The sequence below is a fragment of the Sebastes umbrosus genome, chromosome 24 (assembly GCF_015220745.1).
Source record: "Sebastes umbrosus isolate fSebUmb1 chromosome 24, fSebUmb1.pri, whole genome shotgun sequence".
Classification (NCBI taxonomy): Eukaryota; Metazoa; Chordata; class Actinopteri; order Perciformes; family Sebastidae; genus Sebastes; species Sebastes umbrosus.
The window spans coordinates 3,640,494-3,661,350 of NC_051292.1; the positions used below are offsets into that span (position 1 = coordinate 3,640,494).

Here is a 20,857-nt window from a genome sequence, read left to right on the forward strand (position 1 = left end):
AAAAATTCCCTCAAACCTCGCCTGCACACATTGAGGAAACATATGCCGGCTCGATGCATTATGCATGTGTGAGGCAGAAGTCCTGACTGACATTCAAGCCCTATGTTCACCAAATTACCCATAGACGATTGATAGAAGCTTTGTATGAAGCTAGGCCATGTAATCCATCCAAAGAGGAGCAGACATAAATATTTTACCTGCTCCTCAGCTGACATATGGTATTTTGTCTCGAGCTTTGTGTGCTAGTGTGAAGTGAAAATCTGTCAGGGGCGTCCCCGGTGGAAAATCTCTCTTCCTAACAGGCCGTGAAACACGTGGAATAGCTTGTGAGTGCAACAAAACAAGGCCAAACATGAGTGTAATCTACCGCAAAAAAAAGATTGAGCAGCGCTCTGGATCACATCTGTCCAGGTCACACACCACGGCATGTACATTGTGAGCAGACGCTGCGTTATGTAAATTCAGGCTGAAAGCTGGTTCACAGGTGACGCCGAGGGGAAAAGCTCTGAACATGCCTGTCGTGTGATGGAATATCAGAGACGGCCTCGTGTGTTTTCTCAGATGCCTGAAAAAATAAATGTATCGGAGGCTCATATCCTCCCAGGAAAAGGAGTGTTTACAGGACTTAGTAGGTTTATCTGTGCCAGGGCCAGCAGGGCCACGAGGGCCTGAGACATCAAGTCCCCCATCAGCGCTGGAAGGATAAAGACCCAGAGTTTAGACACAAACTCAGTGGCCTCAAACTGAACAAAGGCTGGTTTTATAGCATGGGCAATAACCAGTAAATGCACAATTTGCATCTGTAACTTTAAGGCAAGGCAAGGGACGTTTATTTATAAAGCATATTTCATACACAAAGGCAATTCAAAGTGCTTTTACATATATAAAAGCAAGATAAAAGAGCACAAAGTGCAGCACAAAGCATCCACAGTAAATAAATCACATCCACAACGATGCAGATGGTGATATATGTGGCATTGATTCAGCATGAATAAATGCTTCTTTTGATGCAATAAAATGATTTTAAATCAAGTGTTTTTACAGGGAATCTGCCTGTTATGATTTGCCAACCCGATCTCATGAGAAGGCGTATAAATAGCACGACATTTCATGCATTTTAGGCTTTTTGTGTGTAATTTACACGCCACGTTGTTACCATGAAACACAAAACTACAGTAACGGCTGCAGTCAAAACCACTGAGTTAAAGAAATACATAAACTAAGTAACATAACGTAAAATAAATCAACAACATTTTAGGATACAAACACGGGTCTCCTGGTTGAAAGTCCTGTGTTTGTTGGACCCGTCCACCTCCAGTCCCGCCCATCATTAGCAGTCTTTCTCACTTTTTATTCTACGTCACTAGCTCTGATTACTGTGATGCTTCTGCATTGCAATCGATACAGACTACATGGCGTAGACATGACACGCCAAAAGCAACAAAAGCGTTGTTATTCAAGGCAAAATAACTTACAAATTACCGTGTCATGTGTGTGCAGATGATCTAGCAATCATGGAAGTGATATTTCCTTCCTTTACTAACACCAAGAAAGACGTGTGCACATTAGGGCTGTCAATCGATTCAAATATTTAATCACGAGTTTGGAGCATTATTTATTTTCCTTCGATTGATGACTGATGGATTATTACGTTTTCTAGTTTCTTATGATGCCAGTATCTTCTCTCTCGCTTTAAAACTGAGCCCACTACAACATAAAACCTGCACGTTGCATTAACACGTTATAATTGTGTTAACTTTGACAGCCCCAGTGCATATATTAAGCAACTACATTCATTTAAGTTGAATGAAACAGGGTAACAAACTTCAGCTTGCTCTCTTCATGCCATGGAATCAAATCTGCACACCGCCACCAGATCCATGCTGGACCTTTACCAAAACGCTCCGGGCCTCCTCATGTCCCACTATTAAAACAACCCAGCACCCTTCTGCTCCTGCTGCCCCGAGTGAGAACAAGTCACTGGGGGAGGAACGAGTGAGGATAGAAAAGAAGAGAAAGTAAGACAAAGAGACGGAGAGGAGAGAAAGTGAGTTAGAAGAGGACAAACGAGAGAAAGTCAAATGAGTGCACAAGAGAGGAGGAAGAGGCGGGGGGGGATGCATGCATGGATAGTCGAGTGGACAAATGTGAGCATGTTGAATCACAAACCCATATCACAAATATGACCTACTTTCACTTTCCTCGCTGTAAATCAGGTCGCCGTGTCTCCAATTAAAGCAATTAAAGCCGCAGTTAAACCTCATATCAACCAGTAATGATAGAGATAGCGCTCGGAGAAGCCTTTATGAATCACACAGTCGGAGGATAAGAAACGGCACAAGAAAGCGATCGCCCGCTGCGTCACATTAAGTTACTCATTCACAAAGCTAAACCACTGAGGATGAATTATAAATTAGGCGGTTGTCTCGTCTCACCAAGAGGATTCAAGTTCTAGATTCACTCTCATGTTGCGGTTTAAGTTGGAGGAAATGATTGACGGTTAGGGGGTTTGTGTCCCAAATCAAAGATTTCTTTTACTGGCTGATCAATTTTGAATGTTCTGTGGATTGCAGAAGTTATTTGGGGATGTGTATTTATGGTTTCTTGGTGAATCTATGTAACGTCAATGTAGTTTTCCTTTAATCACAGAGGCTCTCCTGCATGTCAGCAGAGGGTTAAAACAGGTCAGCTGCAAGTCATAAAGTCAGGTCAAGTCAATAAAGGGTGTTGACATCTATCGGCTTCATTAAAGCCTCACAGTCAGTAACAGATCATAGCAACAGACTGCACCATAAACAACAAGATTCCCCAGCTTTTAACTGTTTATTACTTAATAGTTAACAGTGTTTTAAGGGTGTATTTTCCCTTTAGAGAATAACACCCTTCTAGAGAGACACTGCACTCCAACAGATGCTTTTAATCTGCAACAAATGTGCCCTTTCCTATATTAAAATGCTATTTTAAGACCCTTTGATTCATTATTTCCTGTGCAGTGACTGCACTGTGTGTGCACTGAGGGGGAATTAAGCTTCTCCACCACCGCGCAGACACAACACAGCAGCCACTATACGTCCGCACTTGACATTCCAAAGAGGCTGCTCGCGAGCAGATTCACCTTCAGTTAACCCTGAGTCTAAACAAGTTTCCACTCCTGTGATTCGCAACAGCGGCCCCGGCATATGAGATAAGCCTGTCAATCACCGGCGGCCACAGTGTGTTTCATATAAACAGTCAGGGGAGGCTGTTTTCTCTCTCTGCTGCTGCTTGACACGTGGATGTGTGCACTTTAATGTGACTCTTAAAGCTTGAATCTCATGGCGTCTGTGGCATTTTTATACATGTATTTTGTTGTCTGATTGATATAAAATAGATATATCACTCAACTTAAGTGGACATTTCCTGGGAAACAGTCGCCTGAACACAGGAAGTGAAGCATTTTTCATCCTCAGCAGATGAGAATAAACAAAACCCTGGGTGAGTGGATAGTTATGAGCAGCATGAAGAGACAAAAGAGCGCCAAACAAATGCTCAGCAGTCCAAACAACCCGCAGCAATGACAACATGGTCCCAAAGACAACATCCTTAAACCTTTAAATGAATGTGTTTCACCTAGAAATCTGCTCTAGTCCAAACCAATAGAAGTTGCAAGACATATTTCCCTGTGGGGATGAAGTCCATAGATCATCAAGACAAAATGAGGACATTCCACTTTGTCTGCTTCCTGACTAAGTGACCAATCTCACAGACGTTCGTGTGTTGTGGATTGACTTACCGGCAGGCTGCTGTCAAGAGACAATCTCTTTAACTGCTCCCTCCTCTCCAGGTGTCTGATCATGGTCCCTCTGCCCGGCGGCGATCCACACACCTGGGCAGCCCTGCAGGGAGGGAAGGGAGGGAGGGAGGGAAGGGAAAGGGGGAGGAGTGGAGGACAGAGGGAGAAAGTCAACAAGGAACACCTCATGTCCGATCGGTCACGTTTCCGCTGCTAGAGGGGCTTTCACCTTTTACAGGAGATCAGAGTCCAAGTCCAGAGCAGCAGCGGCAGCAGTTTCAGACACAGTTACATCAGCGGTCTTCTTTATATCCTTTATCTAACATTTCTTTCAGTTTCTATTACAAAACCTTCTCTTGAAATTCAAGCCACTACAGGAGCGTTCTCAGCTGTCGTCGACTAAAACTAGACAAACTATGAAAGATTAAAAATGACTAAGACTAAAGCTAAATCTAAAATAGCTGCCAAAATTAACACTGGTTGGAAGTTTATTTTGAAAAGACACTATGCATGTAACAAGCAGAAACTCACACGGCGTCCCTGACACGTCCAAAACTGAGGTACCTATAGCGTCATAGTTTGAAGCGTAGGGGCACGGACCAAGCTTCATATTTCACGAGTTGGGAGTGAGACTGTTTCTGGCCTGACAAAGCTCCAGCTAGATCTTACTGCTTGCTCTCGGCGTCACCCAGGCTTCCCGCCCTCCAACCCAAAGCTTCAGCCCTTTTGTTTTTCTAGGCCTCTCCAAACAGTGCTGGGAACCAGTCCGACCTGGTCTGACTGAGGCCACAGCAGAAGATAAACACTTCACTTCACGCATACTACTCCTTCACAAAGAGCCCGGGCTTTAGAGTCACTGTGGTGGTGCACAAAGTAAGCACACCATTTCCTCATTGGCGAGGACGGGGCCAAAGGTCAGCTGATGGACACCACAGGGGTCAGAGACTCTATCTGTGCAACACAACTTGTAAAACCATGTGCAGGTATGCGTGGATTAATCCTGGTAGGGATTCCACCTACATACTCGTGTTAAAGGACATCATATAAACCTGGTTTCATATGGCCAAGAAAGGGTCCCTTGACCTCTGACCTCCAGATATGTGAATGAAAATGGGTTCTATGGGTGTTAAATGCAGTACCTGTGAGGGCTTCTGGACTATATTTGACATTGTTTTGTGTTGTTAATTGATTTACAATAATAAATATATAAATATATTTGCATAAAGCAGCATATTTGTCCACTCCCATGTTGATAAGAGTATTAAATACTTGATAAATCTCCCTTTAAGGTACATTTTGAACCGATAAAAAATGTGCGATTAATTTGCGATTAATCGCGATTAACTACTTTAATTGATTGACAGCCCTAGAATTAACCTATCAAAGTAATGGTAAAGTAATTAGATTACAATTTTAAAGAGTTTAATTTATTCCTTCGTCAAAAGCGAAGTTAAAAAACACTATTTCCGAGGATTTTAATCAACAACATGGTACCATTCTTGCAACTTTGTGTTAAAACACTACAGGATAATGAACCTTTATTCTTTTCAGATTATCTAAGAGTATTTTTTTCACAGTAAACTCAAGTTGTTTTTAGAAATGATCACAGCAAACCTCCCAACATCATCTCATGACAGACCTGCTGGTGCGAACCACACGCCTGCTAAATGCCACTATTGGCTAAAGCTTCAGGATGAGGCTGAAGTGTATTCATCCCATTTCTTTTCAGGTCAGTTGTGTTTACTTGCCTCACAAACCTACTTATGCAACAGCACTTCCCAAACGGCGTCCTTAAAGTGCCTTCTGCCTCTGCTCCAGGCTATATCTGTTACACCCTGTCTGAAGCTTGAGCGGCGTGACTGCACTTGTCAAAACGTCCCCACACATCAACGTGACGTTTTACATCCGACGCCAATCCGGGAAGTCCAAACGTATCGACACGAAGCCGCAAACACGCAGGATCAGTCTCTACGTTCATATTTCTTAACATGACACCGTCTCCCTCTGCCCCATTTCTGAATAATACCCTCGGGTTATGAGGAAGTTGCCTAATCAGACTGCTGCCTGTCTCTCAGTCTGTCTTTGTAAAGGCTAATTCTGCAAGTGTATTGCATCAGATGAAAAACTCTGCTCCATGTTTAGACTGCGTTTCAGTTTGGTCCCTTTCCGCTGGAGATTAGGAGAGGAAGTGAAGCCCATGGCTTCCCTTGGTTGTGAGATAGGAGGGGAGCTATAGGAAATTGAGTAAATGATTAAAATGGATTATGTCTGATTGCGCAGACCCGATGTAGAAAACACAGACACCATTTTCCTGAGGGTATAGAAAGTGCGAGGGATGAGGTAGCGGATGGATCGGAAGTGATAAGATTAAACAAACACATTAAAAGTCAGATATCTGGGGTATTCAGATACAACTCCTGTCTTTGACAGTTAAATAAACCAAATGGTGATTAGTCTTTTTGCTTATCCATAGTCAGTCAGGACAGGAGTATCAGCACGAGAGCAAAGCAACGTACTGCTGTGGACGGAGGCAGCAGCAACAAGGAACTGAAGCCGTTATCTATGCTCTCTTCAAAGCCACCAGACTCCACTTCCGTGTTCTGCGAAGTAAGATGACTGTTTTTGTCAATGGAGTCTGGTGGCTTTGAATAGAGCATATATAACAGCTTCAGTTCCCCGTCGGAAAGGGCTGTCTGATGGCAAAGTAAAGCAGTGGAAATATTCTAAATATACACTTAAACTGACACCAGTGCCTTTCTTTTTAGTTGGCTAAAATACGTTTTGGTTTGCTCCCGACATCTACTGTAGGTAATACACTGACTACGGATAAGTACCTCATACAACCTCACTTCAAAACACCCCAACTATCCCTTTTAAGCTCCAACCAGCTTAAGGGCAAACAGAGTTCGCCTGCAAGATAACAAAATCAATTAAGATGCAATAAAGATTCATTTTAAAAAGAAGTTATTCATAGTTTTTCCGTGCTACACCCCTCTGCACATGGCCAGTCAAAGCCAGAGACAATTAGTCTCTCATCACTCATTGCATTCACCTGAGACGTTTAAAGAGCGTCGCCTTAAACTGTCACAGCTGGTGTAAGACCATGGTGTCATTGCTTTGGATTGTTTGGACTGCACTTGTTGCACTAACTAGTGATCCAATGACCAACGTATGCCATACAATATTCCTCAAAAGATGTCACTTTGTCTTGGATCAAGCTACACATCTTGACAAAATGTAAATGCTCCTTTGCCTATGACAATCCAGTCTGCAACTGCAACCCGTTCAGGACTGTCCTCCTTCCCTCCATATTCCCAGTGATTTACACCAAAAGCAATTACTGATATGTTAAACCGGTTCGGTGTTGACCTACGCGGAGTGACACGCGTCAACGCCTATAGTCCACACGGCCCCCAGCCGGCCATCCAGCCAGTCGGCGAGCCAGCCAGTCGGGTGGAAAGGATATAATCAAAGGAGGCCAGGAGGACGCTGACATCTGGGAGTCTTTGTGCTGTAGGCCTAATTAGATGCCAGGGTGAAGGGAGGAGGCGCGCTGGGATAGTGGGGAGGTTGTTTGAGGTGGGGAGGAGGAGGGGGGGGCTCCCTTCTTTAACATCTGCTCCAGGAACAAGGGAGGACCCAGCTGAGGTCACCCAGCACCCAGACAGCTCCACACTACAGCAGGGATAATGTGAGGGGATAACAGCTTAATGATAACACTTAAACCCATTGAGAGATCGCTGTACAGAAAAACAGGCTGTGGATAAACGGTGATAATAAGCCCAGATTGTCCATGAATATGGATCGTCATGGCTTCGGATTTGATACTGTTCCTTTGTAAGCGAAGAGAAGAATTAGGCAGCTGTGCGTTTATTGCAATCACCAGCCTTTTTACTGGCACTCCACTAATCCTACACATACAGTAAAGAAACACTGCCGCTCCACCCTCTGGCTTTCTGACTCGGCAGTGTTAGAGAGACCACACTCTGCCACAAGTGACAATACTGTCCTTTGTACCTAATACAGTCAGGCATTCACCCACGCATACGCTCATTTCACACTGTGCAAAGAGTCGCCACAAGTAAGAAATCTTTGTCATGGTGAGTTCAAAACACAGATATCAAGTGGGTGAAGTGTGTGGCTTAAACTTTGCCCCCTTTCTCATGAAACAAAACCTTTCATTGAGGAATAATTGCAGTGGAATCTGCAATAAAAGAATGTCCTACATTTGCTTTTCTTATTGTGAATTGATTTAGTCATGGGTTATACATTATCCCTCTGAGACCTCTCATAAGTTGTTGCAGCCCTTTTTGGGTTGATACCATTTGTTACAGAGACTCTGTGCTAAATTTAACCATTTTTTACCAGTCGAGAATTGATAAAAATGATCAATAATCCCTCCAAAATACCACATTAAGACACCAAGACCTTGAGGAACACCATAGAAAAAGACATGCTGTGATCAAAGACTTTTGACATTTGGAGATTTCTGCAAGAATTGCATTTTTCGGCGATCGGATAGCGAGCACCTGTGCTGTGTAAACTGCTCAGAAACCCCCTTATTGTCAATCTAGCTAGGAAAGCCATCCATCCTCTGAATGCTCTAGGTCTCTAGTTTGATCCATCCATCCTCTGAATGCTCTAGGTCTCAAGTCTGATCCATCCATCCTCTGAATGCTCTAGGTCTCTAGTTTGATCCATCTGTCCTCTGAATGCTCTAGGTCTCTAGTTTGATCCATCCATCCTCTGAATGCTCTAGGTCTCTAGTTTGATCCATCCATCCTCTGAATGCTCTAGGTCTCTAGTTTGAAACATCCATCCTCTGAATGCTCTAGGTCTCTAGTCTGATCCATCCATCCTCTGAATGCTCTAGGTCTCTAGTCTGATCCATCCATCCTCTGAATGCTCTAGGTCTCTAGTTTGATCCATCCATCCTCTGAATGCTCTAGGTCTCTAGTTTGATCCATCCATCCTCTGAATGCTCTAGGTCTCTAGTCTGATCCATCCATCCTCTGAATGCTCTAGGTCTCTAGTTTGTGGCTGTAAAGTTTCATGAGGCTGTGATTATCCTAAAGGATGCATTTTATACAGTGAGGTCAAAGTTCAGAAAATAGGTCTACTATGGGGACTAACATCATCACACATGAATACAGTTGGGCTCATTGGATCCACAAGAGTCTCAGCTTTACAGCGAGACCCAATTTATGTAATTCAGAGACTGTTTGGGGACCCCAGTATGCAGAAATATTCAAAATAACATAACTCGTGGATACCCATAGAACCCATTTTCATTGACATATCTTGAGGTCAGAGGTCAAGAGACCCCTCACCAAAATTTAGGACATGATTGGTACCAATGGATTCCTTAGGTTTTCTAGTTTCAGATGGCATCAGTAGCTTCGCTCTATCTCTAAAACTGAACCTGCTACAGCGTCTGAAAGACAGTAAAGTCGGTCGGGATCTCTCCGAGGGTTAAACTATACGATAAATTTAAGCAAATATTTAAATGGCCATCTGGAGGAGACGAATGAAGGAGCCAAGGACTTAAGAGAAGAGGATTCCAGGCGTGCTTTTTGCATGAGTTTCCAATTAGCGCTCACATCTATTATATACTGAAAGGTCTCAGAAAGAAAAGCTTGGACCTCTGTGATCAATACGCCCCAAAAAAGAGCAATGCCAGGAAGTGCCAGGGCCTGAAAATGGATGGTGGATGGGATTGGACATTGATTGGTGCAACCCCCTTTTGCCCCAGGAACCAATTCATTTTGTCTCCATGCCCTGTGAATGAGGGGGAAACGGGGTCAGCGCAGAGGCATCCCCCCACCGGTACAGAGCCTCGTCCTCTCTTTATTTTTCTTCTGAATGATTCACCCAGATTGCCATGTCCGGGGAGAATGAATGAAGATTATACGTTTGAGTCTCGCGTTTAATTCGCCTGCTACACGCGGGGGTGAGTGGGAGGGGACGTTGGGAGGGGAGGTGCTATTACCATTCATTGAGGGGCAAATTGAAGCATGCAAGTGTCTGATGTGGGGTTTAATGTGCGGAGGTCCATCTGTATTCTAGCAGCACAGATGGTGTGTGCTGATCGGATGTTTTGAGTCCCTCTGCTGGCCGGTCTGTCTGATCCTGTCTCTGCATGTGTCCCGGTACAGTTGGCACGACCAACTGTAGCCTGGCGAGGCCTAACATGGAATTACTGCGTCTGGGAGCCTCGAACAATAAGCCATATTTTACACTGTTGTTTTTATACTGTCAGCAAACCAATCATTAAGCTTCTTTTTTCTGAATTTTTCCACTGTGTGCTCACTCATAACTGTTGCCAGAACAGAGCATGCTGGTAATCATAACAACTTTTAAGTATTTATCACATGGGTGTGAAAATGAGAGGCTTACCGTCAAGACTAATAGGTCAATTTAACAGACCCTTTAAAATTAATGATGATGCTGCAAGTAAGGGAGGATCACATTAATTAGGACCAGACAGAACATGTGCACATCATACTGCATGAGCATTAAAACCAGGTTATTAAGGAAAGTATGGACTTGTTCCAGCCACATTATTGTGGTATAAGTAGAAGCTTTGTCTGCATAACTGGGTGTCCGTTTACATGGTTATTTGCTTGTGTCTTTAGTTTCCTATAGCAGCCTATACATTGCTGAATAAACAACCATTATGTACCACGTGTCTTTCTAACACAATGAGAATGAGTACAGCTGTTGAAGTTATTTTGCTATTTTATTCTATATTTTCCTAATTTATAACCTGACAATAATGGTTAATAAAAGGTCAATCGCAAGTTCCCAGCACCCAAATTAACGTCTTCAAATAGCGTGTTTTGTCCAACCAAACGTACTGAATTTACCATTACTTATTGTCGCTACAAGACCACCATGCTTCTGCCAAACCGGTCTTACAGGAAGGCGCATAAATACCACGACATTAAACGTCATGAGTACGCATTTTAGCCTTTTAAAATCCCTAATTAAGGGATAATGTACAGCAAGTCGGCCGTTATTTCACAACAATGACCCGCTAGCTGTAGATTATCCTTCTTATTAGACGGCTACTTAACTAAGAAATCAATAATTTGGCACAAAAAACGGACCACCAGAGTCTGACATCAGAACTGCGCCCATAGAAACAGTCTGTTATACATTGCAATGGTCTGAAAAACGTCATGGTTAAGTACGTAGACTAAGAAAAATACATACGGAAGTCAACGTAACACAACTACGGAAAACACGTCACAAACGTCACTAAAAAATAAGTGGGTCTCCTTGTTAAAAGTCCAATTTTATGTATTTATTCGTGTATATAGACATGAATTTCTATGATTTTTCCTAAACCTAACTAAGTAGTTTTATTCTGAAAAGACTGGAGCGGAAATTGACACGTGCATCACGTGGAAAAAAAGGGAAATTTGTGTCTATGTACACAAAACAAATGGATTAATTTCGTGACTATTTCACAAACTGCCGTGAGACTGTGTTGTGCAGTCAGTACAGACTACATGGCGTACAGATGACAAGAGGAGCTCAAGAAAGGCGTACTCATTGCACGCTAAACGCCTTGTGAACGGGCTGCTGAAAGGCAGGGACTACGTGACTGAAGCTTGAGCTATTTAATCAGGAACAAATGGAGCTCCTCATTATGTTTTGACAGTCACAAAGCTGTGAGGCATGCAGGAGGACCGTGAGGCATTTATACATCATCTGTTTCGCAATAAGAAGACAGATATGTGACACCTCTGCATTTTTAATCGACTCATCACCAGACGCTCCAGTTCTGTCTTCTTAAGTGTCCTCAACATTGAGATTTTTTTGTGATACATTTGACAAAATTTGCATGAGGCCCTCTCAGCCAGTCTGTCTCTTTGAAGGGTGTATTATCAATATTTGACTTAGCCTACTTGTTCAAGAAAGCCTGTCAAACATGACGCCAGTCCAACCAATCAGCACTCGCTGGTTCTCAGATGTTATACTACGCAAACACCTAAATTACTTCCGAACCAAAATCAAGTCAAACAAGATAACAAGAGACTGTTTCTAATGATAAAGACGCCAGCCCGGACTTGTCTGAGCGGCTTTAAATCTTGTTCAGTCAGCAGTACTTGGGAATTTAATGTGGGGGTTTAAAAAGGCGGGAGGGGTTGGAGGTCTAGTGGAAAAAAAGAAAAACAATGAATGCAATGTCGTCATCCTGTTCATGAGGGGAGTCCCTGCAATTCCCAGCGCTTCTCCCACCAGATGCGTAGGATGCTTTAATATACATCCTGGAAAAAAAAAAAAAGCTTCCTGTCGAGGGAGCCTCCGCCGAAGCCCAGCGTGCTTCGTCCGACAGCGCGACTCGCTGCTGAACTCTCTCATGATAACGCTACAGGTAGAAAAATATACTCCAAAGGCCCAGGGGGTGATGAAGCAAGCCAAGAGAGGGCAGAGGAATTTTCCAACCGTTATCAAAATACACAACCGTGCCCCCCCCTCTCACTTTGGTATGCTGAGCATCACACGATTGGCAGCTCACTAAATAACTGAACACAGGCATTTCACCAGCAGGCTGCTGACAGCTTGAGAAACAACAGTCCATTTGTGTGTGTTTATCTCTCTGCATGTTTTCCTGTGTGCAGAAACGTCCTGCAAAACATCAGCTGGCACAGTTTAGCGTTGAAAACAAAGCACAAGCGGTTGTTTTTCAACCTTAAAAGTCAACATTTAAAGGGTATTTCCTCTGGTAAAGAAGTGGCTTTGATTGTGATTACTTGTTCACATAATATGACACTTTACTGTGCTTAAACTAAACATAATTATACGCATTTTAAATCTGGAAAGCATGCAACCACAGCGTCTGGCTTAGCTAATTAGCCTTAAGTGACCACACCTGTTAGCTAGCCAACATAAAAGTAAGTACGTAGACTAAGAGTGTGTTCCAATCTATAACTAAATTTCCATGATTTATTCCTAAACCTAACTAAGTAGTTTTATTCTGAAAAGACTGGAGTGGAAATTGACACGTGCGTCACGTGTTGCTGGACATTTCTTAGGAAAAAGCTGTTGAAATTCCCAATTAGAGGTTAGCTAACACTACTTCAGCAGTGTCATTTTGTCATGTTTCAAGCAGTCCAAATCTAAAGCTCACATTTATTTTGCTTGACAGTTACAGTACAGCATATAACATTAACATAAAGCACTAAAATATATGAAGCCATACTTATTACTCACCAGGGAAACCAACCATTTCCATAGTTTTGCACAAGCTCTTCCTGCACACATTGCAGGCAATTAGCCTTAATTGCCAGCCATCCCATCATGCATCATCTGCACCACACTTTTGCACACTTCTCATAGACATCTGAATGGAGGTGAAACTGTTTCAGAAGACAAAACAAGCAGGAATCCAGACTTACTTTGCGCCGGCGGCCGGATCCTCTCCAATCAACAGGTTTGCAGCCAGCTCTGTAGTTCCCAGACTCTCAGAGGTGTTTTGGTTGGGAAGACAACCTGTTGAAGTGGAATTTCCTTTGATGGCAGCTGAAAACATGCTGTCGTAAAAAAAAATCCCTCTGGTAGTGTTGCACAGTGGGGGGGGTAAGCCACACACACACACACTCTTTAAACACACTATCTGTGCTGCCGGTTGCTGGAAGTCTGCAGCAACACCCAGTAAGACTTGTAAATAGAAGGGAGGGTGGTGGTGGTGGTGGTGGAGGGAGTTAGGGAGGCGGGGTGAGGCGGGAGGATAAGGAGAGTGAGGAGAATCTACATTACATCACCAGCAGCTGTTGACAGGCCTGTGTTTATTAACTAACTGACAGGGCTGTAGTCACACCACATGCCTCACGCTCTCACACAAACATTGACAAGACACGACAACGAGCACTTGGATGTGCAAAGCAGACATGTGGATGCACGCTTTAAATAAAAAATGCTTGTTTCTTCCTCAAGATTCCTCAGTGTTTGGTCTGATACCTGTCATGTGTTTACCCTGGCTATGAGACTTGCTGAGTGGACTATAAGGGCTGTTTCCCTGACTCAGACAGCAGTAACTGTAATGGTATTACTGCGAAGCGAGGAGCTGCTGCTGATGCATTCCTCAAGTGTCTCGGCTTGGCAGAGTCCCCAGCCTCTTAGCTCAGTATTTCTCTTCCTCCCCTTCTCTCTTTCCTTTTCTTGCCTTCTCATTTAAATGGAGGCACATGACTCCCGGCTTTACTGCCAAGTCTCTACGCCGGGCCGGGAGCCACCGGCGCTCTGCTTTTCATTGGGCACTCCTTAGCGCGCTACATTCCTCGCTGCCACCCATCCTCGCAGCCCACAAGATGTCGAATCAACCCAGTTTGTTTTTTGCATTTTCTTTTTTATAAAATGCATTTACTTCAAATAAACTTTCTAGCCTGCTGTTCGGGTGTCAGAGCCCTTCAGCTATGTAGCATCAGCCGCCCACTGTTTGTCAACGCTAACCCGCTGTGAACAAATGCTCCGTTTCAGCTCGACTCTGGTGCATTCCTCGCGGTCTCAAATGTAATAATTTCTCCCGTATTTCCATTCTGTTGTCGCATTCTTCCCCTCTAAGATCACTGCATTACAACATTGTTCGCTTACAGAGACGGAGTGGGCTGACGACATTGCAAGACTTTGGGCTGTGAAGAGCTGGAAGATAAAAGATGTAATTAATCTCATTGAAAAATGTTTTATTTATATTTAAAAATATTTGTATTATTTTTAAAAATATCTTTATTTGTTTTTTATTTATATTACATTTATATTTAAATATTCATATTTTTTAATTTATATTTATTAGAGCTGTCGATGATTAATCACAAATTATTCACACGTTTTTTATCGGTATTTTTGAATCGCACCTTTTGTATCTGTTCAAAATGTACCTTAAAGGGAGATTTGTCAAGTATTTAATCCTCTTATCAACATGGGAGTGGGCAAATATGCTGCTTTATGGAAATGTATGTATATATTTAATATTGTAAATCAATTAACAACACAAAACAATGACAGATATTGTCCAGAAACCCTCACAGGTACTGTATTTAGCATAAAACAATATGCTCCAATCATAACATGGCAAACTGCAGCCCAACAGGCAACAACAGCTGTCAGTGTGTCAGTGTGCTGACTTGACTATGACTTGCCCCAAACTGCATGTGATCATCATAAAGTGGGCATGTCTGTAAAGGGGAGACTCGTGGGTACCCATAGAACCCATTTACATTCACATATCTTGAGGTCAGAGGTCGAGGGACCCCTTTGAAAATGGACATGACAGTTCTTCCTCGCCATTTCTAGTTTCACACGATACCAGTATCTTCACTCTAGCTTTAAAACTGAGCCCGGTACAACCTCCGGAAGATTGATTGCGTTAATGCGTTAAAGAAATCAGTGGCATTAAAACAAATTTACGCGTTATTACTATTTGACAGTCTTAATATTTCTATTTTATTTCTTCTCGTTTAAAAACAATCTCTGAGCTGTTTTGATGCTAAGCGAACAGCCAGACCGAGCAAAGAACGTCCATCATGAGCATTCGATTAAATCCAAATGTCAGACGCTAATCAGATAAAAAGCAGAATTGTATTATGCTGATTGGCATCAGATGTTATGACGGAGAAGGGTAATAACATGAGGGAAATGACCATGTCATTTTCAGTTAGCATTTGATAATGGAAATCTTAGTTTGAAATCTTTTACAGGTCTGTCACAGGTGCAGTTTGCCACCTGAAGCATTGTGTGTGTCATGTGAGCATGTGTGAACACTTGTGCGCCCATGTTATTTTAAAAAATGGTTTGAATCCCCGTCCTTCCTAAATCACGTCCGGTCTTCCATATCTGCCTCCTCTACTCGCTCTGATACGCCCTTATCTTGAAGCTTCTTATCTCTTCTTATTTTTATTGTGAAGGAGCTGAACTCATCATTTTGGCATCAAAATAAACCTACAATGGCAAGTTTTAGGGCATGAATCGGGTCTATTACCTGTTAGCAGCTGCAGTTTTGGTTAAAACCTTGCACATACATTGACGTGCACATGTGTTTGTGCAGCAGGGAGGCTAATGGCTAATGATCCTCGAACATAACGTCTTGACCTGCGGCACATCCGGATCAATTCCAGGCCAGAAGAGGTCCGACTCTTTCATGTCACAGGTCAGAGCCCTGCAGGAGCGCTGAGGAAACAATTGGTGTGGCGCACCAGAGAGAGGAAGGCCGTATATATTCTGCAGCAGCTCAGAGAGGATGCCAGGAGACGGGTCAAAGCATTTAGTGTGCATGGAGCTCCAGTCCTTTACGTCGTTTGGTGGAAGAAACCGTCACTCCTTCAACGACAAACAATCATATCCTTTCTTGTGAATTTTCTTCCCTAAAAACGTTTGTTTCAACATCCAAAGATGAGGTCAAAAATGTCAAGACTTTCGTACTTAAACGCAAACAGATGCATAAATAGATAAACACCCATTTCAGCATCAGCCCATCTCCTTCCAGACGTGTCAGGCTGCTTTATCATTCAACCACAAAGCCTCCCTTTAGGATTGCTCGCTGGAGCTGCGGTTAAGACCAGAGCGGTCATAAAGCAGTCAACCCTGCGGCTCGCTGCGATACTTACAGCTCCTTCGGTGTACCTGTTTTATGGAAAGCATTGTCTCCTATCAATGGGACGATTTGAACGAGACTACCACGAACACGTGTAATGGAAACACCAGACGATCCCGAAGGTCTGCATGTGCTGCAGCGCTGTCAAGACTGGAAGAACATAGACATGAAACTCTTTAACGTCTGCTGATACGGGCTGATAATAATGTGGCCCAGAGCTAATTTACATACACAAAATACTGGAAAACATATCTGATCAGTAGAGGCGTCTGGTTCGAGCCTCCCTCGTGAATATTCGCTACTCGGAGCAGGAAGTGGCTTTGTGCGTGGCCCACGCTACACCGACATGTCGGAATGCCACATCAACGTTATTTGCAGCTGCACTGGGAACCCGGCGACGTCCCCCTTCCACACCAGATAGCATCTTCATGTGCATGTAAGCGTGGACTCCAGAGAGAGACGAGTACAGTACATACAGTAAAGACTTCATCTTCCACAAATCAGGGAGAATTGTGGCGTTTGCGCTGATGTCAGCTGCTTTGAGTCCACAGGAGATCAAGCTAAGATATAAAAACTGTGGGAGACATGCAGCTTTGACTTTGTCAGCTGTTTCACGTAATGTCTGATAGTAGTTTATATTTAATCAAAGTGCTTTTTCACTGTTATTTTAAGAAGCAAACAAGGCTGGGCAAAGCGCCAAGTCTTTTCATTGAATTATGGTGAATGATTTCCTGACGTGGACTCCTTTCCATTTGTCTTCCATTCCCCGTTGCAGAATCGATGGCTGCCCCGGAGGAGGCGGGCGAGGACCATATCTTATGGCTGTCTCGTGCAATTTTTTCCACTCTCCCTGAGGTAAGAGGATGGGAGAGTCAAACAAATAGGCCTTGTGTTTTCACCCCGTGTTTGTATGCAGTGCCACGGCCAGGCTCCCTGCCAACTTCTCCTCCTCTTCTCCCAAAAGCAAAACCCGAGCAACCACCGCCACCGCCACCGCTGCCTTCACCTCCACCCCTCCTTCTGCTCCCCTTAACACCCTCCCGTTTCTCTCTCCTCAAAGCACTGGCGGACACAAAAGGAGTCTGGGGTGCACGTCCCCCGCGAACGTGCCCAGATTAGGCCGAGGCGATGATGAAGGCGGCCGGGCAGAGGTGAAGGATGAAGGGGAGGATTTGAGGAGTGGTTGTTATTTCACGGACAAGACTCCGTGCCCTCCGCCACCGAGCCGACACCAGCTGGGACGAGGAGTGGCATCCTTCGCTTTCTCTCCGTCTCTTTCAATGGGAGCTTTGTACGAGCTGGAGGAAGGATATGAGGTCCCATTTGGCTGTCATTGACATGTAAAAAGAGTGTGGCGGTGACAGCTGACGGGATCAGCGGCCTGTAATTAGCTGTAGGATAGACTCCCTCCGTGTCACACACACTCATACATGTATCCACATATATATGTACAGTATAAACACAACTCCAAACTCGCCCGTAGGTAATATTATCTATTAGCCTACGTGTGAGGTTTCACACTGACCCAAAGCCTCCCTGGGTGCTATAAATCTAAAGGCGTGAACCATGTGGTCTGGCCCAGGGGTGGCCCACATATCTAAAACTCAGGGGAGAAGTTTGGATGCACAACTGAGACATTCGTCCACGGGAGACACAGGTGTGATAAGCCGACTGTGAATAATAGCTCCGTCTCATCACACCTCATAAATCACAGTGTGGAATGTGCTGAAAGTGTCTTAATAGTTTTTTTGGGGTTGGTATCATCCAGAAAACGCAGCGCTGTAATGGAGATTAAATCCAGGTTAATACAGTTCAGGCACGCTGTGAAGCTGTGAAAACAACATTGACATATTATTGTAGCTTACGTATAAGATTGAATCTAATATGAAAGGCTAGCGTACATTCTGTTTGTTTGTTTGTTTTAAGTTCATTTATGCACAAATTTCATTTATAGGCTATTTTGAATTAGGTCACGATGTTTTGTCAATTTTTAAAAAGTGTGAAACACGGTCCTACAATATTACGTTCCCATACAACTACACTGCATTCTCAGTTATGTTTCGAGGGAAACTTATTTTCTCCAGGATTATAGTCGCAGTTTTAAACACGTGGTTAACGTTGTGAAAAGAAACAAAACCAAAATGCAACAAAACTACTTGGTTAGGCTTAGTGAAAACATAAGTTAAATATGTTTGTTACGTTATTTAAAGGGACTGTTTGTAACTTTTTAAGCGTATAAATGTAGCGGGTCGGGACACATGCACGCTCGCATATGCGCGTTCGCGGGTGGCCGCTGCTTCTCCTCCTCTGTCTGCTTGCCTTCACTCAGACAGAGCGCGCGTTCTCGCTCAGCTCGCTCCACCTCTAGACGTGAACGCGCGCTCACTCCACACTGCAGAAAGGTTAGTTTAGCTCTGAGAATATCTAGTGAATGTACAGTGGACGTTTGGGCAGAAATAACTGCTGCAGCTCCTCCAGACCAACAGAGGTTTCCCGTGTCTTGTGAAGTGACTGGGCTCTGCAGAGAGTTACTTTATCGTCTCGTTACCGACCGGGTGCCGGTGTCTCCCTGCTCTCTCCGGCTGCGGCTCCTCCCTACATGGACCGCTGCAAACTACGATTAGAAATGTATTTGTGATACGTCAAAAACAAACGTTTCACTGGGAGAAAATACTTTTCCCTTGAAACGTAATTGTTTCGTTGTATGGGAGCGTAATTCTTAGGAGACCAGGCTGAATATTCTCTCTCCTTTTAGCTCTGTCTGTGGTCTCCACCACCTCCTGAGAGAAATATGTGTCTCTTTACTTGCTAAATGCTCCACTATGTTCGCCAGCTAGGTGTTAACTTTGTCATTTGGTCGCTGCAGGAGTGAACCACAACATTTAAGTTATGAGCTGCAAAATAAAATGAGCTGAAAGACGCTAAAAGACCTCCGTAAGTCTGAGTATAACTGCAGAGTCGAGTGATTATTTTCTGAGGGTTTGTCATGATTCCCTTTCACATACACATAATCATTTCAACCATTGTTAATATAAAAATATGGATTAGAGCAGCTTTGAAATATCTGCCTCCAGTTACTCTGGGAGACTTTACTGTCAACAGCTTTTGTGGTGACTATTTCTTCTGTAGTTTAACTCAACACATAACTCTCCCTAAAACCACTAATTGTTGTTTTCACTTTTCTCTTTCCATACAAGTTAAACTAAAGAGATAAAACGTGTTAATCAGTCAGCTTTAGAGGAGTTGAAAGGTTTTCATTTTGGACGGAGCCAAGCTCGCTTTAGGACTTTATGTTAAGAGAAAGAGTTTATCGATGGAAAGAAATTTCCAAAACTGTTGAACTATTCCTTCAAGCATGAATGGACCTGTCTCTAGTGCAGCTTTAAGGGTAATGAAGCAGGCATGTAGATCAAAAACAACACTGACCTCAATCCATGCTGTTATGGTATTATCCTCCGCTGTCCAAAGGGCCTCTTACTGGAGGACAGTGTATATGTGCGTGGGGTCAGGGTCGGGGGGCGCCAACATACAAGTTACCGTGGTGATTAAGCTCCTCTTTCAAACTTCACCTGAAGGTGGGTCTTCTCTTTGAAACAGAGAATCCGGGCTCGTGTCAAACCACCGCAAGGGTCTCAGCGCTCGCTCAAAAACCCACCGATGACAGTAGCTGTTGGGAGATGAGAAGAGGACATCAACCTGAGACCCGGCTCTCCCATGGGAACCTGTGGAAGCTCCTCGTGGCCCCTCTAAAACTCTCCCATCATGCTCCCCGAGCTTCCCAGAGAGCGCTTTGATGTCCTGGGATCTGCAGCCGAGGACATGTAGGCCTGTCAGCCTGCAGCTTGGAAAGTTACCCAACACATGGAGAAAGACAGACTTGATGTCCATATCTATGTATAATGTACTTTTAAACAGATAGATGCAGAGATGACGTAGAAACAGTGATGGAGACAGATAGACAGACAGTGGGAGACTATCAAAGGGTTCACCGGTCTGACCTGTAACATGGTTGAGATGGAGGGACAAGGACGCTGTTTGTTCTTTAATCTGCTTTCTCATACCGAGTTACTGCGGCCCTCGTGGGAATCAGCTTCAGCCTGTCACAGCCGGACTGTGGGATCTAACACGACTCAATCCCAGAGCTGCGAACACAGAAGGGAATATCAGCTTCTAGGGAGTGGCGGACTCGGGTTGTCTAGGGGGCAGGGGCCAAAAGATAAAACGGGCACCAGCATGCATGTAGGGTTGCTTATATGGCACTGCATCGTGTTTTCTAAATTTTAAGGGCATCCTAGATGGCACTTTATCACGTTTTCTCTCCTGGAAGAGCACCCTAGAGGGCACTTTATCACGTTTTCTCTACTAGAAGGGCACCCTAGAGGGCACTTAATCACATTTTCTCCACTGGAAGGGCACCCTACATGGCACTTTATCATGTTTTATCTACCATAGGAGCATCAAAGAGGGCACTTTTGCTGCAGTTTGTT

The 20,857-nt window shown here is 43.8% G+C and overlaps 1 protein-coding gene across 2 annotated transcripts in view; it reads right to left on the minus strand.

The window, feature by feature from the left end:
- Positions 1 to 13,379, minus strand: part of LOC119483492 (nck-associated protein 5-like) — a 131,958-nt gene extending 118,579 nt beyond the window's left edge. The window contains exons 1-2 of one of the 2 annotated variants that reach the window (XM_037761629.1): positions 13,180 to 13,376; positions 3,773 to 3,875 (exon numbers count right to left, since the gene is read on the minus strand). In XM_037761629.1, the coding sequence (XP_037617557.1) occupies positions 3,773 to 3,875; positions 13,180 to 13,313 (237 nt within the window). In that variant the 5' untranslated portion in view covers positions 13,314 to 13,376. Of the gene's footprint in view, positions 1 to 3,772; positions 3,876 to 13,179 lie in introns of both variants that reach the window. The other variant, XM_037761633.1, reaches the window with a different exon arrangement.
- Between the last annotated feature and the right edge of the window lie 7,478 nt (positions 13,380 to 20,857).